The following is a 21,128-nucleotide window of genomic DNA, read 5'->3' on the forward strand; positions in this document are numbered from 1 at the left end:
AAAGAATGTTGAGTTTATGTGGCTCGATAAATGTCGTGAGCTTTGATCGCTTAAAGAAAATGTTAATGAAGCTCCATCTTGACTCAACCGAATCAGTATACCGTATGTTGTGTACATGATGCATCTTTAAGTGGTTTGGGTTGTGTGTTAATGCGATCGGAAAGGTGGTGGCTTATGCTTCACGGCAATTAAAACCACATGAAAAGAATTACCCTACACATGATCTTGAGTTAGCTGCAATTGTTTTTGCCTTAAAAATTTGGAAACACTATTTATATGGTGAGAAGTGTTATATGTATACGGATCACAAAAGTTTGAAATACTTAATGACTCGAAGGAACCGAACTTAAGACAGAGACGATGGTTAGAGTTCTTGAAAGACTATGATTTGGTTATTGACTATCATCCGGGAAAGCTAATGTAGTTCTTGATGCATCGAGTCGAAAGTCATCCTTGTTTGCACTTCGACAATGAATGCTCATTTGGCTCTTAATGAAGAAGGTGTTGTATTAGTAGAATTGAAGGTAAAACCAATGTTTCTTCAACAAATTCAGAAGCTGCAGAATGAAGATCCAAAATTGGTGCTGAAACGGCAAATGGTTCGGGATAATTTAAATTCAGAGTTCAGTATTGATGATGAAGGTATATTGCGCTATCATAATAGGATTTGTGTTCCAAATAATTCTGATTTAAAGAATGATATTCTTTCTGAAGCACATAATAGTATGTATTCTATTCATCCGGGTAGTACAAAAATGTATGGTGATCTGAAAAAGACATATTGGTGGCCTGGTATGAAAAGAGAAATTTCAAAATTTATTGCAAAATGTTTGATTTGCCAGCAAGTTAAAGCAGAGCATCAAGTGCCAACGGGTTTATTACAACCAATTATGATTCCTGAATGGAAGTGGGAGCATATTTCAATGGATTTTGTGTCAGGATTGCCTGTGACTCCAAGAAAGAAAGATTCGATATGGGTGATTGTTGATAGATTGACAAAGTCAAGACACTTTATTCCAATCGAATGCATTTTTCACTTAATAAGTTAGCGAAATTGTATGTGTCGAGATTGTGAGATTACATGGAGTTCCAATATCTATCATTTCGCATCGGATCCGAGGTTTACTTCAAGATTTTGGAATAAATTGCAAGAAGCTTTAGGCACCAGATTGAATTTTAGTACAGCATTTCATCCTCAAAGAGATGGACAGTCAGAGCGAGTGATTCAAATTTTAGAAGATATGTTAAGATGTTGTATACTCGAGTTTGGTAACAGTTGGGAAAGGTATCTACCGTTGGCTGAGTTTGCTTACAACAATAGTTTTCAGTCTAGTATAAAAATGACACCATTTGAGGCTCTTTATGGTAGAAAATGCAAGACTCCATTGTGTTGGTCTGAATTGAGTGAATCAAAATAGTTGGGGTTGATTTGATTCGAGAAACCAAGAGAAAGTCCGGATTATTCGAGATAGTCTAAAAGTCGCTTGGATCGTCGAAGTCATATGCGGATTTAAAACGAAGAGACATAGAATATGCAGTGGGTGATCGAGTATTTTAAAAGTTTCACCATGGAAAAGGGTGTTACGATTTGGTAAAAGGAAAATTAAGTCCAGATTCATAGGGCCATATGAAATTGTGGAAAGGGTTGGTCCTGTGGCTTATCGTTTGGCTTTACCTCCGAACTTGAGAAGATTCACAATATGTTTCATGTGTCTATGCTAAGGCGGTATAGGTCGATCCTTCACACGTAATTCCCCATCTGAAATTGAGCTTCAAACAGATATGACTTATTCAAGAACCAATGAAGATTTTGGCTCGTGAAGTTAAAGAATTGCGGAACAAAAGAGTACCATTGGTTAAAGTATTATGGCATCGACATGGTATGGAGGAGGCAACCTGGGAAACAGAGGAGTCAATGAGATCACAAGATCCAAATCTATTTTGGTAACAAATTTCGAGGACGAAATTTTTAAAGGGGAGAGTTGTAACTACCTAATTTTCAAGTGGTGTCGAAATGGTGATTTGAGATCACCAAATTCGACAAATAATATTGAACAAGATAGTAATTTAATATTTATGAGTCAAGTAAGAATTTAGAAGAATTTGTGAAATGGTGAAATTAGTGAATTAAAAGAATTTATTAGGTCAAACGGGTCAAAAACGAGGTATCGAGACCTCAAAGTTGAAAATCGAGTTATAAATATTTTTATAAACATTTATGGAGTGTCATTGAGTTAGTATTAAAGTTTCGTTAGAAAATTTTAACGTTTGGATGGCTAATTAATTAAAAAGGACTAAATTAAAAATAGCGCAAAATTTGTTAAATTGTGAGTAAATAGCTTAAGTATTTAAAAAGATGGATTTAAAGAGCAATTAGACCCAAAGGTTAATGGCTTGACGGTTTGGGTATGAAATAAGCAAGAAAACAATGTGAACAAGGGGCAAAATTGGAAATAGCATAAAAGTTAATAGTTAAATAATGATGTAATTGAAAAATCCAGACATTTCTTCATATTTTCTCAGCCAAAACGCCATAGAAGGTCTGGAGAAAGCTGGTTTTCATATTTTTACATCATGTGAGTTTAATGCTTGCTTTTTCTTGATAATTTTTATGTTTTTATGACTTTTACAATTAGGTCCACTTGTAGAATTCATTAGTTTTTTATTTTATGGGTGAAATTGGAAGTTACCCTGGATGGATAAGGGAATTTTATGATGAATTATTATGAAATTTAAGTTCTAATTTCATATTAAGGTGGTTTTATTAAGTGATTTTGATAGGAAATGATATTTAGGACCTAATTGTGAAAAAGTTGTGAATTGAAGGTTTCTGTTGAAATTCAGAATATAAAAGGTTTTGAAATAGTTTATAATGATAAAATAAAGTGTTAATTGAGAAAAATTAGTTCAATTGATGGGTGAATTGAGCAGGACTAAATTGTGAAATCAAATTTTGGGGTAAAAGTGCAATTTCGAAATTTGAACAGCATAAATTTTGAAGTGAAATAGAAATCAAATAAATGCTAATGAGTAGAAATATTTTATATTATAGATCAAGAATCCAAAGAAGAACGAGGAAAAGAAAAAGTTATGAATAGTCCCTAAATTTCAATATCTTCTACAAATTAGCTGTAAGTTCATATGGTTGAATTTAGATGTTTATTTGTGAATGATTGAAGTATATAATGTGTTATTATATATGAAATTTTTGTGGAATTGTGTAAATTTTGTTAATGAAAGAATAAATGTAGAAATGCAAATTAGGAAAAACGCAGGATTGAGTACGTTCAGTATCGTGGACGTGTGATGAATTGATTGGATAAGACCATGGTTGTTCCATGGCAAAGTGTGAAATGTAGGTATGGTATCATCCATACTGAGTTGTGAAATGTAGGTATGGTATTATCCATACTGAGCTGTGAAATGTAGGTATGGTATTATCAAATCCATACTGAGTTAAGAAATGTAGGTATGGCATTTCCCATACCGAGTTGAAAATGTAGGTATGGTATTTCAATGAGGAAAACCATACTGAGTTGTGAATCGTGGCATTGAGCAACGACGTACTCAATTTCGTAAGCCGTTTCCTAATTTGATTATAAGAAATAAAGAGAAGTGATCCAAATGAAAGAGATTGAGTAGTTGTTACTGTTGAGCTCAACTATGTGAATTATTATAACAATGGTTGTGAATCGCAGGAAACTTTAGTAAATGTTTTTGTATTGTTTGGAAATATTATGTTTGGTAAGCATTACTTTTAACCTATGAACTTACTAAGCTTCAATAAGCTTACTTGTGTGTGTTTAATATTTTTATGTAGATTGACTTGAAGTGAAGTGGGTAGATCGAATCAACACAACAGAGCACACTATCCAGATCAATTCCGATAGCTTTTGTTTTATGTTTGAAGATTTATATGGCATGTATAGAGTTTAAATGAAGTGAAGTAAAGATGTTATAAACTAGTTAACAACATTTTGTACTAAAACAGTTTTTGGTTAGTAGCAGTAGTTTGAGTTTGAAAATTTACCATAAATCATGAAAATCTAATTAGAGGTTGAATAAAATATGAAATTAAATATTATTGAATCTAGTTTCACATAGAAGAAACAGTGTAAGCAAAAGGCTTTCATATCAGGAGATATTTGAATTTTTGTGAGACAAGGTCAGAGTGATTTTGAACTCCCCTGTTCTGATTTGTAAAAATCATTAAAAATTGTAAACAATTAATTAGGAGTCATACTATATATGTATGGATTCCTTATTGAGTCTATTTTTAATAGAAATAAACGTATTGGTTATTTGAATTCTGTACATGGAGAAATTTGGTTCGTAGTGAACAGGGGTCAGAGCAGCCGAACCCTGAAACAGGGGAGACTTCAACTAATAAACTGTACTAATTGGCCTAACCAAAAATTCTAGAAAAAAATTAGTAAGTAGATATATGAGCCTAGATTTAGGGAAAATTTACGGATTTGGATTTTGAGTTTTGTAACTCGAAATATGATTTTTTTTGCATCTGTAACGCAGTTGGACAGCTTGTCTGGAAAGTGTGATATAAATTGTTTAAATTTGTTTAAGTGCTCAAATAAGTTTAGTAATGCCTCGTGCTCGACTCCGGCGACGGTCTCGGGTAAAGGGGGCGTTACATAGACCCTCTCTCTGAGAGTCGGGTTTAACCACAAAATGCTTCATCTTGTCATACGAGGTCAAAGAATCATAAACCTCATCAACTGTGAGAGACTCGTGGCTATACAAAATCGTATCTCTAAAAGTTGAATAAGACGGGGGCAACGAACAAAGTAAAACCAACCCTAGATCTTCCTTATCATACTGAACCTCCATGGCCTCCAAGTTTGAGAGAATTGCTTTAAACACTGTTAAGTGTTCGCGTACAAACGCACCTTCCTCCAAATGATGAGCATAAAGACGCTACTTCATATGCAACTTGCTTGTTAGAGTTTTCGACATACATATTTGTTCCAGCCTCTTCCATAATGCAGCGGCGGTCTTCTTCTTCATCACATCTTGTAAAATTTCGTTGGACAAATACAGATGTAACTGTGTTAACGCCTTTCGATCCTTACACTTATTCTCTTCATCTGTTAATGTCGAAGGCATCTTATCTATCCCTAACAGGGCATCCTACAGATCCATCTGCACAGGAACTGCTTGTATCTTAATCTGCCACAACACAAATCTGGTGTTGCGATCCAACAGTAAAATTTCATACTTCAAAGACGCCATTACCATGATCGAGATGAACTACCCGGAAGCTCTGATACCAATTTAAGAAAATAAAATAAAAATAAAATAAAATAAAGAACACACAGATTTTACGTGGAAACTCTTTCGGAAAAAAAACCTCGGCAGAGGAGAAGAAAATTCATTATGTCGAATTCGAATAATTACAAGAGGAATAGACTATGTCTATTTATAGGCTTATAAAGTCATATTCTAGTAAAATTGAAACACCTTATTTTAATCAATATAAAATAGATGGAATTTAATAAGGTTTAAAAAACTTTATTCTAAAATAAAATAAAATAAAAGAAGTGTAGTTCTATATGAATTTTACTTTTATTTTATTTTACCACTATATTTTATTTAAATAAGGATTCGGTCATTTAATTCTCACACTTTTTATCTCTATCCACTTATGTACATATTTAGCTCAATGATACCTTATGATACATATGCACATAATTTAATTAAATTTTCAATTTATTACCCCTATTAATTTGACTCAGACTCGGACGAATACTTGAATCATCCAACCAACAAACCAAATTGACATCTAAGTTCATCATCAGACAAACTAGATTAGGGTAACTGGTATGTAACGTGCATACTGGCATGGAAAACACATCCTGACGCACAATGCGCATACTGACACACAAAGTGAATTCTAACGCATAATCTCGTATATAAACTCAATCCTATGGTATGTCAACTATACCCGTCACAGGCTAAACAGATAATAAGATATCATTTTCAACTTATTTATGAATTAATACTTCACTTCCACAATTCAATTCTATAAACATCTCATATATACTTCATAACATTCAACACATTCTCAACCAATCTCATAGAATCTATATATATCAATTCAAACATTTCATGTTATTTTACATTTTATTCATTGTAGTCCTCTATTTTAGCAATCACAATCAAACTCAATTCAAAACTTATATTGTTGTTAATAACTCACCTTGAATACTTCTAAATCCAGTTAACATGTAGATGTAATCAATTAATACAAGCTTAAATTGTAAATGTACAAACTGAGACTTCGCACGTCACTCATTAACAATTTTCATTTTTTCTTTCCCTCTCGATAATTCGATGTTGTCATTAGCCAAGAATAATCATAGAACATATTACATTATCAAGTTCTAGCCAAATTAGAATCAAATACCGAATTTCACATATTTGGTAAATTATTCAATTTAGCCTTTAAAATTGGGACAAGCATAACTTTCAATTTAAGGTCTCAGATTCAAATATGATTAGGGACCCTTTATTTATGACAAATTAACATTTTATTTAATTTGGTCCCTAATGTCTGAAAAAAACAATTAAGCTTTATAATTTAGTCATTTTCATATACTAAACTTAATTTCTAACAATTTAACACCTAAACCATTCTATTCTCAACTATGAAAACTTTCTAAAACTTTAACAATTTTACAAATTAGTACAGGGGTTAGCTAAATCAAGCTCCCATGATTCAATTTCCATAAAAATCAAAGAAAAATGGCTAAGGACCTACTTGAAATTAAGGCCAAAAAGCTTGAAAACCCTACAATGACGTCAAACACTTCTTTTCTTAGAACCGATTGGAGAAGATGAGTTTTATATCTCTTTCCACTGAAAATCCACTTATATAATAGGGTTTAGCTGTTAATTAACTTAATTAACCATATTTTAATTAAACAAATCTTAATTTACATAAGTTAATGTCCATATAATCATACCGTCCACTAACACACACTTTAGCATGGTATAATTGTTTTTTTGAACCTTTGATTAATTGCAATTTAAGTCCCCAAGCCATTTACTAATAAAAATCTATAACGATTTGGCTTCACAATTTAGTCCCTGGGTTCTAATGAACCACAATTTAGGCTAAAGTAACTATATATGTAACATTTCTAACCCCTCTTTGTCGTCAAATTAGGGTCACAAGCATTACTAACCAATCAAAATATTTAATTTCATCAACCAATCATTAAATCGCATATGTAACAGCATAATTCATCATTAATTGAACTCAATTGCACAATTATAACAATATATCGTATTTTCAAATCTATTCAATATATCGTTCTAACATTCCAGCTTATCGTATGTCATTACCATGTAGCACAGTTTGTGGATGCAACAATTGAAAAGGTCCGTGTTATTGAAATACAAATCGTAAATTCTAAGCTATTCATCGTCGACCTTGTCTTTTCCTTTCTTTTTTGAGGATTCTAGGACAACATTAGCTACGAATTGAAATAGTTAAAATAAATTAACAATACATAGCCCAATTCACATTCAATTACAAAATTTATACTACTTTTGCATCAAGTTTGATTTAGTCCCTAGAACCGAGACTAACTTAAATTCCACATTTAACCTCTATTTTTTATACTAATTTCACTCTAATCTAAATTTAGCTCCCTATTTTTCAATTCTACCACTAAATTTTAAGCGTTTCATAATTTAGTCCCTATTGCTAAAAATCAACTATTATCTTCACTATTTAGTCATTTTCCACTTCTAACTTTAAAATCTATCAATTTAATCCCAAAAACTCTAATTAACCAACAATAGTAACATCTTCAATCTTGAACAATACTAAAAATTATGACATAGGTCGGGTAGTTATAAGTACCAGGATTCCGAAAACATAAAAATTACAAGAAAAAAGACAAAATTAATTAACCAATTAAATTTTGAACCCTCAAAATTTCCCAGGTCGTGCCTGCTCTTCTCCCCCCTTAAGCTTTCGAAATGTTTGCATGTAAAAGAGAATGAAATATTCTCTTTCTTTCCTTTTATTATTATTATTATTATTATTATTATTATTATTATTATTATTATTATTATTATTATAACATGTATATATATACACATTAAATTAACATAATATATATTATATATCATAAATGTCACATTATGATTGTCCATTTAGAAGATCAATGGCATAATTGCTACTTTAGTCCCTTTAATTATTTTAATCTATAATGCAACTTTTAACCCTTATGCGATTCAATCGCTATACCTTAACAACTCCTAATTTCATGAAAATTACTTATCAAAAATTTAATTCATTTCTAAAATAATTCCGTAAATATTTATGAGTCTGGTTCACGAAAATGAAGTCCTGATACCTCAATTTTTGAAACCACCAACTTTAGGACCGATACACTTGTACCTTATCTAACTTCCAGAAAACCAAAATTATTAGATCAAACTTCAATATAATATTGTAATATCCTCGTAAATATTAATAAATAATATTCACTAATCTTATCATCAGAAAATAGTATTTTGAAATCACTGTTTTCGACTCCACTGATTTTCTGGTCGTTACAATCTGAATTTCAATTAATCTATACTTTAACTCCGTAAATATTATTATTACATATTTATGGATCCAGTTTAATAAAATGAGGTCCCAAAACAGTCATTGTCAACATCACTAGAAATTGGTCATTACAGTCATCTTCAAGGTTCGAATCTACGCTTTCCTCTTGGAAGTGCAATGTGTCTTACCATTGCAGGTATTAACTTTTGTCTTAGTTATTGAGTCAAGATGTACAAGCTTAATCAAACTCAAACTCGATTAGCTTAATTATATCTCGAGTCAAATTTGAGTTTAAAAAGATGTTCGATCCAACTCGAACTTACTAATATTGGGGCTCAAGTCGATTATACATGGCTAATCTATAATCTATCTATCTATCTATCTATCTATAATCTATATAAAAGCACGAGTTTGGAACAAATTTTGAATTGACGAAAATAGCCTTTATTTTCTATTATATTATCAAATTCATATTTAAAAATAATTATAATATTTAATTTAGAAGTGTTAGTTAACATTTTAAAATAAAATAAAAGTTGTGATAATTACATTTAAAAATAATTATAATTTAATAGAAATTGTGATAATTACACGTTAAAAATATTTAGAATTTAAATTATAATTATTAGTTAAAATAATCTATGCTAATTTTAAAATAAATTTATTATTTCAAGAGAACTCTAAGCATAAGCTATAAGGAAAGAAATTGTGATATTTATAATCATATATGTAAAATAGAGTTATTACTTTAATACAATTCTAAGCATCTTAATTATCACTTAATTAATATTAGAGTTACTGTAATTAAAAATATAATATTTAAAAATAATTAAATATTAAATGCATAAAATCACATGCAATGAATGTGACATTAGAAGCTAGTATATATAAAAGCACAATTTAAAAAACTTTCGAACTGACGAGAATATTCTTTATTTTTCATCGTATTACTAAATTAACTTTAAAATAATTATAGTTAAAAAAATTGTGTTAATTTTAAAATAGAGTTATTACTTGAATAAAACTCTAAACATAAAATATAAAAATTTATGATAATTATAATTATAATTGCTTGAGTAGAACTCTAACAATATTAATTATATACCAATTACAATTTGAGTTTATCTTTATAAATAGCATTTACGTATTCAACTAAGTAGCGTTTAACAAAAATTAGTGGTAAATTGGGTGGAGACAAAATTTGACTAAAAAGGTAAAAAGCAAAAGTTGACTGTGGTCAATTAGCATAGTGTCAATTAGCATTAAAAGATGACTAAAAAGGAAAAAAGCAAAAGTTGACCGTGATCAATTCATTTCTGTCTCATCTTTCTTCTGTTTCACACCAGAATTTCCACCCGCTTTGTGGAAACTGGTTAACAGCGATGAAGATATATATATATATATATAATTAAAAACATGCAGAGTCAACCTGAAAAGTATTTAATTATTATTTACACACCCTCCTTTCTTTTTCCTTAAAAGTTTCGTCGCTACTATTAGAAACAAAGGACGTGGTTCTCAAAAGTTTATATAAAATGCTTATCAATATATCAGGAACATTCCAAGTCGGTTTTTACTTCTGCTTCTGACAACTCCAAGCTTCATACAAGGTAGGCACAGTTTGTTAACTCTTGCACCAAGATTTTCTAGTTTTGAGCTTAACGTACGTTAAAGGGATAGACAGATTGGATGATCAGGGTCTCAATTAACTTCACTATCTTACTTCTTTCCAGTATTAAAAAAAAAAAAAAATTCGTATTTCTAGTTCAACATTTAATTGTAAACTATGTTCTACCATCCCATTTTAATGATAAATGTAAATATTGTTTCAAGGTATCAGTTGACTCAAACCCTACAATTAATGATAATAAACTTTCCTTCTTTTGTTTCTTAATTTAACTTCATTGCTATTTGCTTGTGTTGTGCAGAAAAATATATTTCTGCATATGAGTGAAGGTAAGGGAAGGGAGGACATTTCAAGTTATATCAAGATGAGAACATGGAAACGGATATGCAGGGGACTCCTAAGTCGAATACGAATATGGTTCAGATGGCCTGAGCGACTGGTTATTTTCACCTTTGGTATATCACCATTTCCTTACTCTACTATCTTTTTAGTAGTGTGGTAGGATTTATCACTTGATCCTTATATGTATTTTAGGCATTGCATATAAAGCATGAGACTAGCTATATAGTGACGTAATCTCCTGCAATCTTAATTATAATCTCAGTTCAATGACCCCTAAGAAAGTGTTTTGGCCATATATCTAGGTCTGGTTTTCTGCAAGGGCTTGATGATTTATGTGCTGAACAACCTTATGACATTCCTCACTGATTTCTGGAATTTGAACCTAAAAGAAGCAGCAGCAATCGTCAATCTTCAAGAAGGTCTAAGGAACATGTTGCAGATATGTGTCGCCCTCTGCATTGAAGATGGATGTTGATTCTTTCTACCGTTCTATATTCTGCTGTAAGTTTTTCAGTTTCTGATTTTTTGTTCCTCTCAATCTGAAAGGAAAGTTTATTGATTATAAAAACAAAGCCATCAGACACAGACATGACATCTGTGAAATTGAACATTAAAGCTAGATTTTGTAACGGTGATCATGCAGGGACTTGTTCTCTTAGCATTCTCGGTGCCTGAATACTTCTTCAACAATGGTAAAGAATGTCCTCTAAAGGATTGTTTTAAGACACTGAGACATACACCTTTCTGGGAAGGATTAGCTCTTCTAATTGTTGGTGGGGCTTCTCAAGTTATTCCCCTTTACTCCCTTTCTTTTAAGCAAACCAAGGTTGTAAAAGCACCAAAAGACTCTGGACCAACAAGGGTTAAAGTTGCATGCTGTAGGTTTGTGGTCAAACTTGGAGGTTGGCGGCAATTTCTGCAGAAAGTGATCGGATGGCTTTGCCGTAGATTCTTGATCATGGGAGTCATAACATCAGTCTATGGTTTTCTCTCTTTTAAAAACAATTGGCATCAAGGTTATCTTGCATTAGCCATTGCCATATTCATTGGTTTACTTTGGTTTCTTTGTGGTTTCCCTTTTTATGGCCGTCGTCGATTGCAGCCAAGCCCACTTTTGACTATGATGCGTACCATGATTGCAGCTTTGCAGAAAAGGCATCTGAATTACCAAGAACACTTGGACCAACTTCACCGTCATTGCGGCGAAGATCAAAATCAACTTCTTACAGACCATCTTGAGTGAGTTACTCTCTTCCTGTATTGTTTCTTGGGACAACATTTGCATACTTCTCTTACTTTGCATGATTTGTTCACCGTAATTTTAACTATATACCCAATGCTTTTGATAAATACAGGATGCTCAATAATGCTGCAGTGAAAGAGTCACTGGCTGATGACAATTTACCAACTGGAAATTGGAGACTTTGTTCAGTGAAAGAAGTAGAACAAAGCAAGCTTCTTTTAGATCTGATTCCAATGTCTGCAACTTTCATTGCGTATGGCATGGTGAATCTCTTGGTAATACGTTCTTCCTCGAGCAGGCAGACAGCATGAGTGGTGATATACCGATAATAGTTCTTCAGGTTATCAAAGGGGTTACTAGAAATGCGGTCAAGGGAGGGTCTAAAGCAGTGTTCGCAAAACGGATACAAAGAATGCAAAGACAATACTCTGATGGAGTGAAGATCGGCATTGGTATGTTAAACTCCATAATATGCTGTGCTGTTGCATCATCAGTTGAGTCCAAAAGGTTAGAAGCTTTGCGTGAAAGCGGGTTGTTGAATGATCCCAAAGCAAGGGCCCCCATTTCAGCAGCTTGGTTGCTTCTGCAATTCTGTTCTCTGGGTGCAACGGAAGGATTAGCAGGTAGCGGAATCGCCGATTTCTTTGGTCATTATGTGCCTGATTCAAGGAGATATGGACCTGTATTTGCGGACACGCTCGCAGGATTTGGAATACTACTTAACATTGGATTCATAGCTATGATAAATTATTACATTAGGTTCAGATATAAAGAAAGTTGGGTTGGTGATAGTGTAAACGAAAGACATTTGGATTTGATCTATCGTGCATATGTCATACTCGCCATACTCAACTGTTTCCTCTATGCTTATGTCTCCTCATCGTATTCTTATGATAATATCATAGGAAAACCAGAAGACGAACCAGAAATACCATTCTTGGAAGTTAAACAAGAAGAAGAAACAGTGGCCTATGAGTTGCAGAGTATTCCAGTGCGTTAGGCTGGCGTATTCTATGATACTTGGTGATGTGAGTTTGTGTTTAACATTAGAATGTTCAAATTTTAAATCATATCTCAAACAAGAATGCCGTACATGGATACATATGGACTAGCTTACGTTGCCATTTACTGCATTTTTTGCCGGTTTATATCAATTCTACCATCAAACAAACGCCAAATAAACAATGATTAAAATTTACAACAAAATTTTCAATTCAATCTGAATTCCAAGTACAAGCTTGGTTCCCCCACCCCCCACACCCCCCCCAAAAAAAAAAAAAAAAAAAACACCCAAGGAAACTTCATTAGATCTTGTCTCTCGAGTACACAATTGTTTAACTAAATTCATTCTTTATTAAGAAGAAAAGAGTAGCAAATCATATGAGGTCTTCAAAACTTTAGCTCACAAATCTGTGGTTTTGGAAGGGTGCAAGAATGGCTTTACTGAGAAGATTGCATTTCCTAGCATCATAATTGAATGCTCCTCTCTTTCAGCATTGCATCACAAACTTTCACAGCATCTACATTGTCTCTCACATTGTGCACCCTGACAATGTTCGCCCCTCCGAAAATCCCAGCAGTTACAGAAGCAATGGTTGCAGGATCTCTTTCGCCTGCAGCCGGACGGTTGCAAATTTCACCTAAAAATCGCTTTCTCGATGGTCCAATAAGTAGGGGAGCATGAGAAGCAGCCAAACTTCGCTTAGCAATCTCCGAACGAATGACAGGTAAACCGGTGAGAATGTCCAAATTATGTTCAGTCTTCTTGGAGAATCCGATTCCAGGGTCAAGAATAATCCTCCAAGCAGGAACTCCAGATAATTCTGCATCCTTAACTCTTGAGAACAACTCGGAGGCAACCTGTGAACAAACATCACTGTATTGCAGGTTGTCACTACTTTGCATTGTAGTAGGGTCTCCCCTCATGTGCATTGCAATGTAAGGAACATCAAGGCTAGCAACCATCTTAAGCATGTTAGGATCTAACTGCCCGGCAGATACATCATTTATGAGATGAGCTCCTTTATTTACGGCCTCTGATGCAACATCTGAATAGAAAGTATCCACGGATACAAGCTTCTCCTCCATCTCAGGCATTTCGAGAACAGCTTCTAATACAGGGATTAACCTATCCAATTCTTGTTCCGCAGATATCCTAGAAGCCATTGGTCGTGTAGATTGTGCACCAATATCTATTATATCTGCTCCTCCTGAAATCATTGAACGAACATGAGAAACTGCATTCTGCACAGATACAAACTTTCCACCATCACTAAAACTATCTGGGGTTAGATTAAGAATACCCATGACTGAGGTTTTCTTTGACCACTCCCATAAGTGATTCCGAATTGGTAAAACCCTTTTCATCCCTTCCTTTCCGATGAGGGATTCACCACCCAATTTCTCCCACAAACCAAATAGTCCGTCTGAATCTGTTGACAAAGAATGCCAGCAAGCAACGGTATCACTGTCAATAACCGATCCTAGTAAATCCATTAATGGCGCCATCACGAAAGGTCGCTCCCAAATTCTCTCATGGGGGACGGTAAGTATATCGGAACCAATCTGGTATTTTCCATAAAACAAGATATCCAGATCAATTGGCCTTGGACCATACCTTATTCCACCACTACGACCCATGTTGCGTTCAATTGTCTTAAGCACACCCAGAAGTTCATGTGGCCCCAGCTTTGTAACAGCTCTAACTGCAGAGTTCAGAAATCGAGGCTGATCGGTGACATAGGCCGGAGCTGTCTCATATAAGCAACCATGTTTTGTAATATGGATACCCGATTTCCTCATTAACTGCAAGGCTTGATTGAAATTATTAAGTCTGTCACCAACATTGCTTCCTAAAGCAATCACCACTTCCTGGTCTGAAGAATGAACTTCGACCGAGTGATCCACGGCTGAATGCGGGATCGAACAGAAGGTTGCTGCAGTAAATGTTACATAAATATCATCAAAAAGCTACAAATTGATTCATTTCTATAGAACTAAAAGATTCAATCTTCTTTTCCATTTAAACCAATCACCAATTCAACAACAACTCACATAACTTAAAACAACAAAAACTTGTACATTCTGAAGCTAACTATTACAACTAATTCCAGGAAAGCCTAAATTTTAGCATCATGTTATGAACAGTATGAACAACCCACGGTGAATCAGTGCAATAAACACATTGAGAGCTGAATTTGGCCATTGTTGTATGAGAAGGAAACAAAATTATTTATTCATGTTTAAAACCCGTAAAGGAAATAGGAAAAGAAGAACGAATTTGATATTTACCTCTACAATACTTTTGGGAACCAACAATCCCATTTTTGGTGGGCAAAAGCTTCTTGAAAAGATTCATCTATAAATAGGTTTCTTCAACTAATTGATATTTTTGTATGTCAAATGACTTTAGCTTTGATCAATTAGCAGCATTAAAACTGCAGTTAGAGATGAGCTGAGGCTGATAAATCCTAGAGTTGGGATGAGGCTGCGGTGAGGAGAAACAGAGATTTGCGCCGATCCTGGCTTTTACCCAGATATAACAATAGGAAAACAAGCAAAACTCACCGTTGGATTAATATAATCTATATTTAAGGGTAAATGTAATTGGCAAGTTCCTGTGTTATTGCAACTGGATCGAATTAGTCCCTCTATTATGGAATAAATCGATTTAATCCCTGTACTAATAAAAAGTTGCAAATAAGGACAATTGTTAACGGTGTTAGTTTCTCCCGTTAAAAAGAAAAATATGACATGGATTTTCTTATTTAAATGGTGTGGCTATTTTTTTTGGGTAAATTAAAGGGAAATAAAGCACAAGCCGGGAGAAAGCAACGCCCACACTATCAGCAAGCAACAGCGGCAGCACTCCCCAAGGTGGCTGTTCATACACCAGCAAATCACCAGCCAAAGATAAACTGTTCTTTGCAAACCAGTCAGCGGCAAACAAAAATAAAAGGGTGGATTGGAGAAAACAAAAGCATTTCGACAGGAGAACCGTTTATAAACCACACTAAATAGCAGAAGAAAAAATTTGAAAATTTTCGAAGTTGGTTGCTGTCAACCCTCCCAAATCATTTATATATCAAACTCTAAAGCCATATAAATATGTAAAAACAATTTAACAACAGCTAAAAAAAAAAAAAAGTTGAAGACTGTCAAGTACTTACCCAATTTCGGAGTAGATCACGATTCAGCTTTTCAAGATTTCAAACATGTAGTTGAAAATAGGAAAAGCGATCAAATTTGGGGGTTATGGGTTTAGAGGTTTGATAGAAGGTTTTTTATATTCAAAGCAAAAAAAAAAAAAAAAAAAGAGTGGAAGGATTCAAATTTTCTGGTAAGTAATGTTCTGAAATATAGAAATTGTTTTCAGAAAATCTCATAAGCGATTCGTAGTTTTTTCTTCTTGGCACAACTGCCAAAGTTAATGGTAGTGGTTCTCACTTACTAATTTGGTAAATCAAGTATTTAGCTTTCATTTTGTATTTTATCTTATAGTGTTATTATAATATTTAATTTTATTGTTATCATTATTTTTATATTAGCAGTAAGTTAATATATCAATCATCTAAATTATTCTAAGTGACAGGTAATGTCCTCGTTAAAAAATATAATAATAAATTTAATTCTTAATTTTTATATATTATATTAATTTAGTTATTAATTTAAAAAATTACTCTTAAAATTGATAAATAATCTCAATTTAATTTTAATTTTAAAAATTTTAAAATATATAAATATATAAATATTTTGGTAAAATATATATAAATAAAATGTATATTATTAATATTTTTCAAATATAAAAAATTTAAGAAAAGGTATAAAAATTATTAAAACTAAAATTTTTAAATTATTTTAAGTAATTTTAATTTTAAAAATTAATTAATTGTTGACATGGCATTAATGTAAACTTTTATGTGGATGTCACATCATTTGTTAACTTTATCTTATATTTTGAGATAATTTAAAAATAATAAAAATTTAAGAGTTAAAAGAAATAATTAATTAATTAATTAAAATAATTTTTTATTTAAATGAAAAGTAAAATAAATAAGTATACCTTTATAAATCATCAAGGTCCAAATATTAGTACTTATTTTGATTTTATCATAAATAATCCGAGAAAATTTAACTTAGAAAAGGAATTAATTAAATTTATAAAGATAAAATCTTTTAGTTTAAAATATAAATATACATTATTTGTAATGAAACATGATAATTTTATTAGTTTAAAACTAAAATTATTCTAAAAATAATTGAAAATTAGGTTATCTAAAAAAGGAATAAAAGTAAAATTAAATGGTAAAATATCAGGTTAGGTCAAGAAATTGATGGTAATGGGATTAATTAAATCATCTGGTTTGATTATTATGCATGGGATAATAGGACCCTATATATATGTCGAGACGAAGAGAGCGCGTGTTAAACTAAAACCCCTGTCCTTCCCTCTATCCTTTCTTTCTTCATTTCCAATCTTAAAACCCTCACATCACAACAACTCGCTTCTCACTCCTTTACATGCTTTCTTTGTTTAACTGCAATTCGATAGTGCAATGATGGCTTCCCTTTCTTTCCCTCATTTTCTCTCACTTTCCAGGTTCTTTCTCTCTCGCTCTTTCTTCGTTCTCACCTTCATTTTCCCTTTTGAAAAATCCCATTTTCTGGGAGATTCTAGTCTTACTATGCTATTTTTGTTCCAAATATCTTTCCTTTTCACCCTTTTTCACGTGTTAGCCGAAGACCTTGCCTTTTTTGCTTTCCTTACTCTGCTATTCAATGCTGAAATGTGGAACTTGACCTTTCTTTTTTATAAAAAATTTGACTAAAATTTAAAATGTTTTCTGGGTCTGTTTGGATTCCTTTTTTGTGTGTTAAATTTGAATTTAATGTGTATTAGCTTTTGTCTGGGGAAAGTTTCTGTTGTTGGAGTTTATATGGGATGTATGGTAAATAACTGGTTTTACTTTGTAAGGTTACAGATTAGCTAGGGTTTAGATTCGGCTCGATTGTGAATCAATTGGTGATTGTTTTATATGCAGGTGGAAATCAAATTCTATTTGTAGCCCAGCACTGAACTTAGTGCGACCTCTGGATTTCCGGTTGCAGAACAAATGGCATCTCTCGGCCAAGAAAAATGCTGACATTACTCAAGATGAGCCTAGTGAAAATGGAGCAGTTGTCAAGAAGAAGGCTTCTGGAACTACTAGAAGAACTAGAAAGAAAGCAAAAGCTGATGTGCTCAATGAAACTGGTTCCGATAATGGTGAAAGCACGACGTCTGTATCAAGCGAAGATAGTAAGAAAACCCCAAGAAGGACTAGAAAGAAAGGTATAACCTTGAAATCTCATCAATGTCTTGCTTTATTAAACATTTCTTTTTTGTAGATGTTGATTTAATACTTTTATCATTCATAGTGGCATCAGCTTCTACTACTGACAATGAACCCGAACCGGAGAAAAGGTTGAGGAGGAGAAGGACAATGAAGAAGGATGATGATGCAGACGGGCAATCAGGTGAACCTGAAATTAGTGATACAGAGGAGTCAACTTTAATGACAAATTCAGGTGATGAGAGTGAGGAAGAACTCGAATTGAACATAGATGAAGGTGAAGATATTAGTTACACGTATGGCTGGCCTCCACTTGTTTGTTGCTTTGGAGCCGCACAGCATGCTTTTGTTCCCTCTGGAAGACCAGCCAACAGACTTACAGACTACGAGATCCATGAGAGGCTGAAGGATGCTCGATGGGCACCAGAAAAATTTGTTAGGGCACCTGGGGGTTCTGCTGGTAGTGTCGCTCTTGCTCTTGCTAGCCTGGGTGGTAAAGTTGCCTTTATGGGGAAACTCGGGAATGATGATTATGGCCAGGCCATGCTATTGTATTTAAATGTAAACAATGTTCAAACACGATCGGTTCAAATTGATAGTAAAAGGCCAACAGCTATATCACAGATGAAAATTAGCAAGAGGGGTCGCCTGAGAATGACTAGCCTTAAATCATGCGCTGAGGATTCTCTTTCCAAGTCCGAGATCAATATTGACGTGTTAAAAGAGGTAATAGATTTCAGTAATAAAGCAAAAAGTAATCCATCAAGTTTTTAGATTTAACACTGTAAGAAAGCTGTAATGCTCCTAGAAATAATAGACTTATTTAATGACTTCCTTGTAGGCGAAGATGTTCTACTTCAACACACATTCTCTGCTCGATCGGAATATGAGATCAACTACATTGAGAGCTATCAAGATGTCCAAGAAATTAGGAGGGGTTATTTTCTACGATGTAAACCTTCCACTGCCACTTTGGCAGTCCGATGAAGAGACCAAGATGTTCATACAAGAAGCATGGAACCTTGCTGATTTTATTGAGGTTACCAAGCAAGAACTGGAATTCCTCTGTAGAATAAAGCCTATGGAAGAATTCGACACCAAGAACAATGCAAGCTCGAAATTTATCCATTATGATCATGAAGTGGTTGCGCCACTGTGGCATGAAAACCTCAAGACTTTGTTTGTAACAAATGGGACTTCCAAGATACACTACTACACTAAGGAGCAAAATGGGGCAGTGAATGGGATGGAGGATGCCCCCTTAACCCCTTTCTCATGTGATATGTCAGCATCTGGAGATGGCATTGTTGCAGGTATGAACTTGCAGATCTGCCTGTTTCTGCTATAGACTAACATGAAAGTATGTAGGTTAGTTTGGAGCCAGCATGTATGGAGCCTTTTGAGCTTGGCACCTTACCTAGCTGACCTTTTCTATTACATATTAATTTTGAGGGAGAACCCAAAGCACTTGTCATGTCCAACCTATGGCATCCATGTTTGAAACTTGTATCCAATACATATTCAAACATGGGAATAGGATAGTTTCTTAAAACTTAGATGAAATTGAACATATATTCCTGTTTAGATACATGCCCATATCTGACACTTACTTTCGAGTCCCCGAGTAACATAGTGCTCAACCCCTTGGTATGGAGTACTATTTTGGAAGAAATGCTGTCCGAGTCTGACAGTCCCATTTCAAGTGGCTCTTATTTAAATTGGTGACATGTTATGGTTAAATAGGACCACACCGCTTACTTTTTTTGATCTTATGTATAATTGATATTTGATAACCCCCAAACCCACAAATTAATAATTCTATGTTTAAAACAATTGTAAATTTATCATGTTATTGACATTCATATTTTGTTTTCTTTGTATTCCTAGTGCCTTAGAAAACTGCTTAGGCTAATTGGTAGGTGATCATAATATGGGTTTCCTTATTATCGACTAATTCTTGATGCATGGATAGAAATCTGCTGTTTTGCTCCTTTATTTTAAATGAAGTATCCATGCCTAACACATTTGTTTAACACATGTTTGGACATGAGTTTAAGATATGATCCTCAAAGGACTCTAAACATAGAAGTCTAGGGAAAAAATTAACATACCCGTGTTCAACATTCAGGACCAAGTCTGAGTAAAATAGTATGAAACCACGGTTATTTGCTGTTGTTTGAAATTCAGCTTACCATTACAAATTTTCAGGTCTGCTGAGAATGTTGAGTGTTCAGCCAGATCTGATTACAGATAAAGGATACTTGGAACACACAATCAAGTATGCAATTGACTGTGGGGTCATAGACCAGTGGATAGTTTCACGCACACGGGGCTTCCCTCCGAAGGAGGGTATCCAAGAGGAAGGAGAGAAAGAACGGGAAGAAGATGATGATGATGATGACACGGTCCCTGATCCTAATGGCATAAGATCAATAAGCGAAAGAGAATACCGCACATTGGTGGAATCAGCAGATATATCAGAATATGGCACATTGTTGGAATCGGTAAGAATATCTTAGATGTAGTACTGACTCATACAGTTTATTTCGTTGTATGCCTTGGAAAGTTTCTTTCTACTGTAAATTAAGCTGTGCTTCGGTCCTCTTTCAACTGTATCTTGTTCACTTGGAAACCAAATTTTGAATGAATGAAAGAGCACATACATTCAATCTCAGATGTTGCTCCGCTTTAATTACCTTAAAACTTCTACCAAAACATTCAGACACTATCGTTTAAAGATCGCAGAGGGCAAAAAACAGATTCTTTTAGATATTTGGGGAAGAAATTGGTCTGGTTATAAGCTGAAAAGTCTTTTGATCATATCTTTGTGAATATACAATTGTCGCAAGATCTGTAATCAAGCTGAGTTACATTCAAACTACGAGAATATCGAGTTAGATTCGAAATCTTGAGATTCAAAATTTAACTTGTTTATCAAGCAAAAAATGAGCCCGACTTTCTGTACTTATTATTTGTGCTTGAGCTCAAGATAGATTGCCCATC

General features: G+C 33.6%; 2 protein-coding genes and 1 pseudogene across 4 annotated transcripts; 2 read left to right on the forward strand and 1 right to left on the reverse strand.

Annotated features, from left to right (window-relative positions):
- Positions 1–10,867: 10,867 nt before the first annotated feature.
- Positions 10,868–12,911, forward strand: LOC108477834 (protein NRT1/ PTR FAMILY 5.4-like; annotated as a pseudogene).
- A 152-nt stretch (positions 12,912–13,063) lies between these two features.
- Positions 13,064–16,251, reverse strand: LOC108476938 (folate synthesis bifunctional protein, mitochondrial). 3 transcript variants are annotated; one of them, XM_017779317.2, is made up of 3 exons: positions 15,963–16,251; positions 14,097–14,729; positions 13,064–14,003 (listed from the first exon to the last, which is right to left on the reverse strand). In XM_017779317.2, exons 2-3 carry the CDS (start codon positions 14,593–14,595, stop codon positions 13,261–13,263), a joined length of 1,242 nt encoding a protein of 413 aa, XP_017634806.1. In that variant the 5' UTR covers positions 14,596–14,729; positions 15,963–16,251; the 3' UTR covers positions 13,064–13,260. The 3 variants fall into 3 exon arrangements, with proteins under 3 accessions (XP_017634806.1, XP_017634805.1, XP_017634804.1); XM_017779316.2 differs by having other exon boundaries at positions 15,085–16,251; XM_017779315.2 differs by having other exon boundaries at positions 13,064–14,729; positions 15,085–16,251.
- Positions 16,252–17,172: 921 nt separating this feature from the next.
- LOC108479244 (fructokinase-like 2, chloroplastic) lies at positions 17,173–20,799 on the forward strand. Its single transcript, XM_017781719.2, has 5 exons — positions 17,173–17,392; positions 17,835–18,124; positions 18,211–18,851; positions 18,967–19,438; positions 20,334–20,799. Exons 1-5 carry the CDS (start codon positions 17,349–17,351, stop codon positions 20,642–20,644), a joined length of 1,758 nt encoding a protein of 585 aa, XP_017637208.1. The 5' UTR covers positions 17,173–17,348; the 3' UTR covers positions 20,645–20,799.
- The last annotated feature ends 329 nt before the right edge of the window (positions 20,800–21,128 follow it).

This window comes from Gossypium arboreum, chromosome 12 (assembly GCF_025698485.1).
Source record: "Gossypium arboreum isolate Shixiya-1 chromosome 12, ASM2569848v2, whole genome shotgun sequence".
Classification (NCBI taxonomy): Eukaryota; Viridiplantae; Streptophyta; class Magnoliopsida; order Malvales; family Malvaceae; genus Gossypium; species Gossypium arboreum.

Excerpts from the sequence above, each read along its gene's own strand:
- LOC108479244 (XM_017781719.2), top strand. The coding sequence starts at position 17,349 with ATGATGGCTTCCCTTTCTTTCCCTCATTTTCTCTCACTTTCCAG. Across the intron at positions 17,393-17,834 it reads CATTTTCTCTCACTTTCCAG|GTGGAAATCAAATTCTATTT; the intron begins GTTCTTTCTCTC and ends TTTTATATGCAG. Across the intron at positions 19,439-20,333 it reads TGGAGATGGCATTGTTGCAG|GTCTGCTGAGAATGTTGAGT; the intron begins GTATGAACTTGC and ends ACAAATTTTCAG.
- LOC108476938 (XM_017779315.2), bottom strand. The coding sequence starts at position 15,151 with ATGAATCTTTTCAAGAAGCTTTTGCCCACCAAAAATGGGATTGTTGGT. Across the intron at positions 14,730-15,084 it reads TTCCCAAAAGTATTGTAGAG|CAACCTTCTGTTCGATCCCG; the intron begins GTAAATATCAAA and ends CATTTACTGCAG.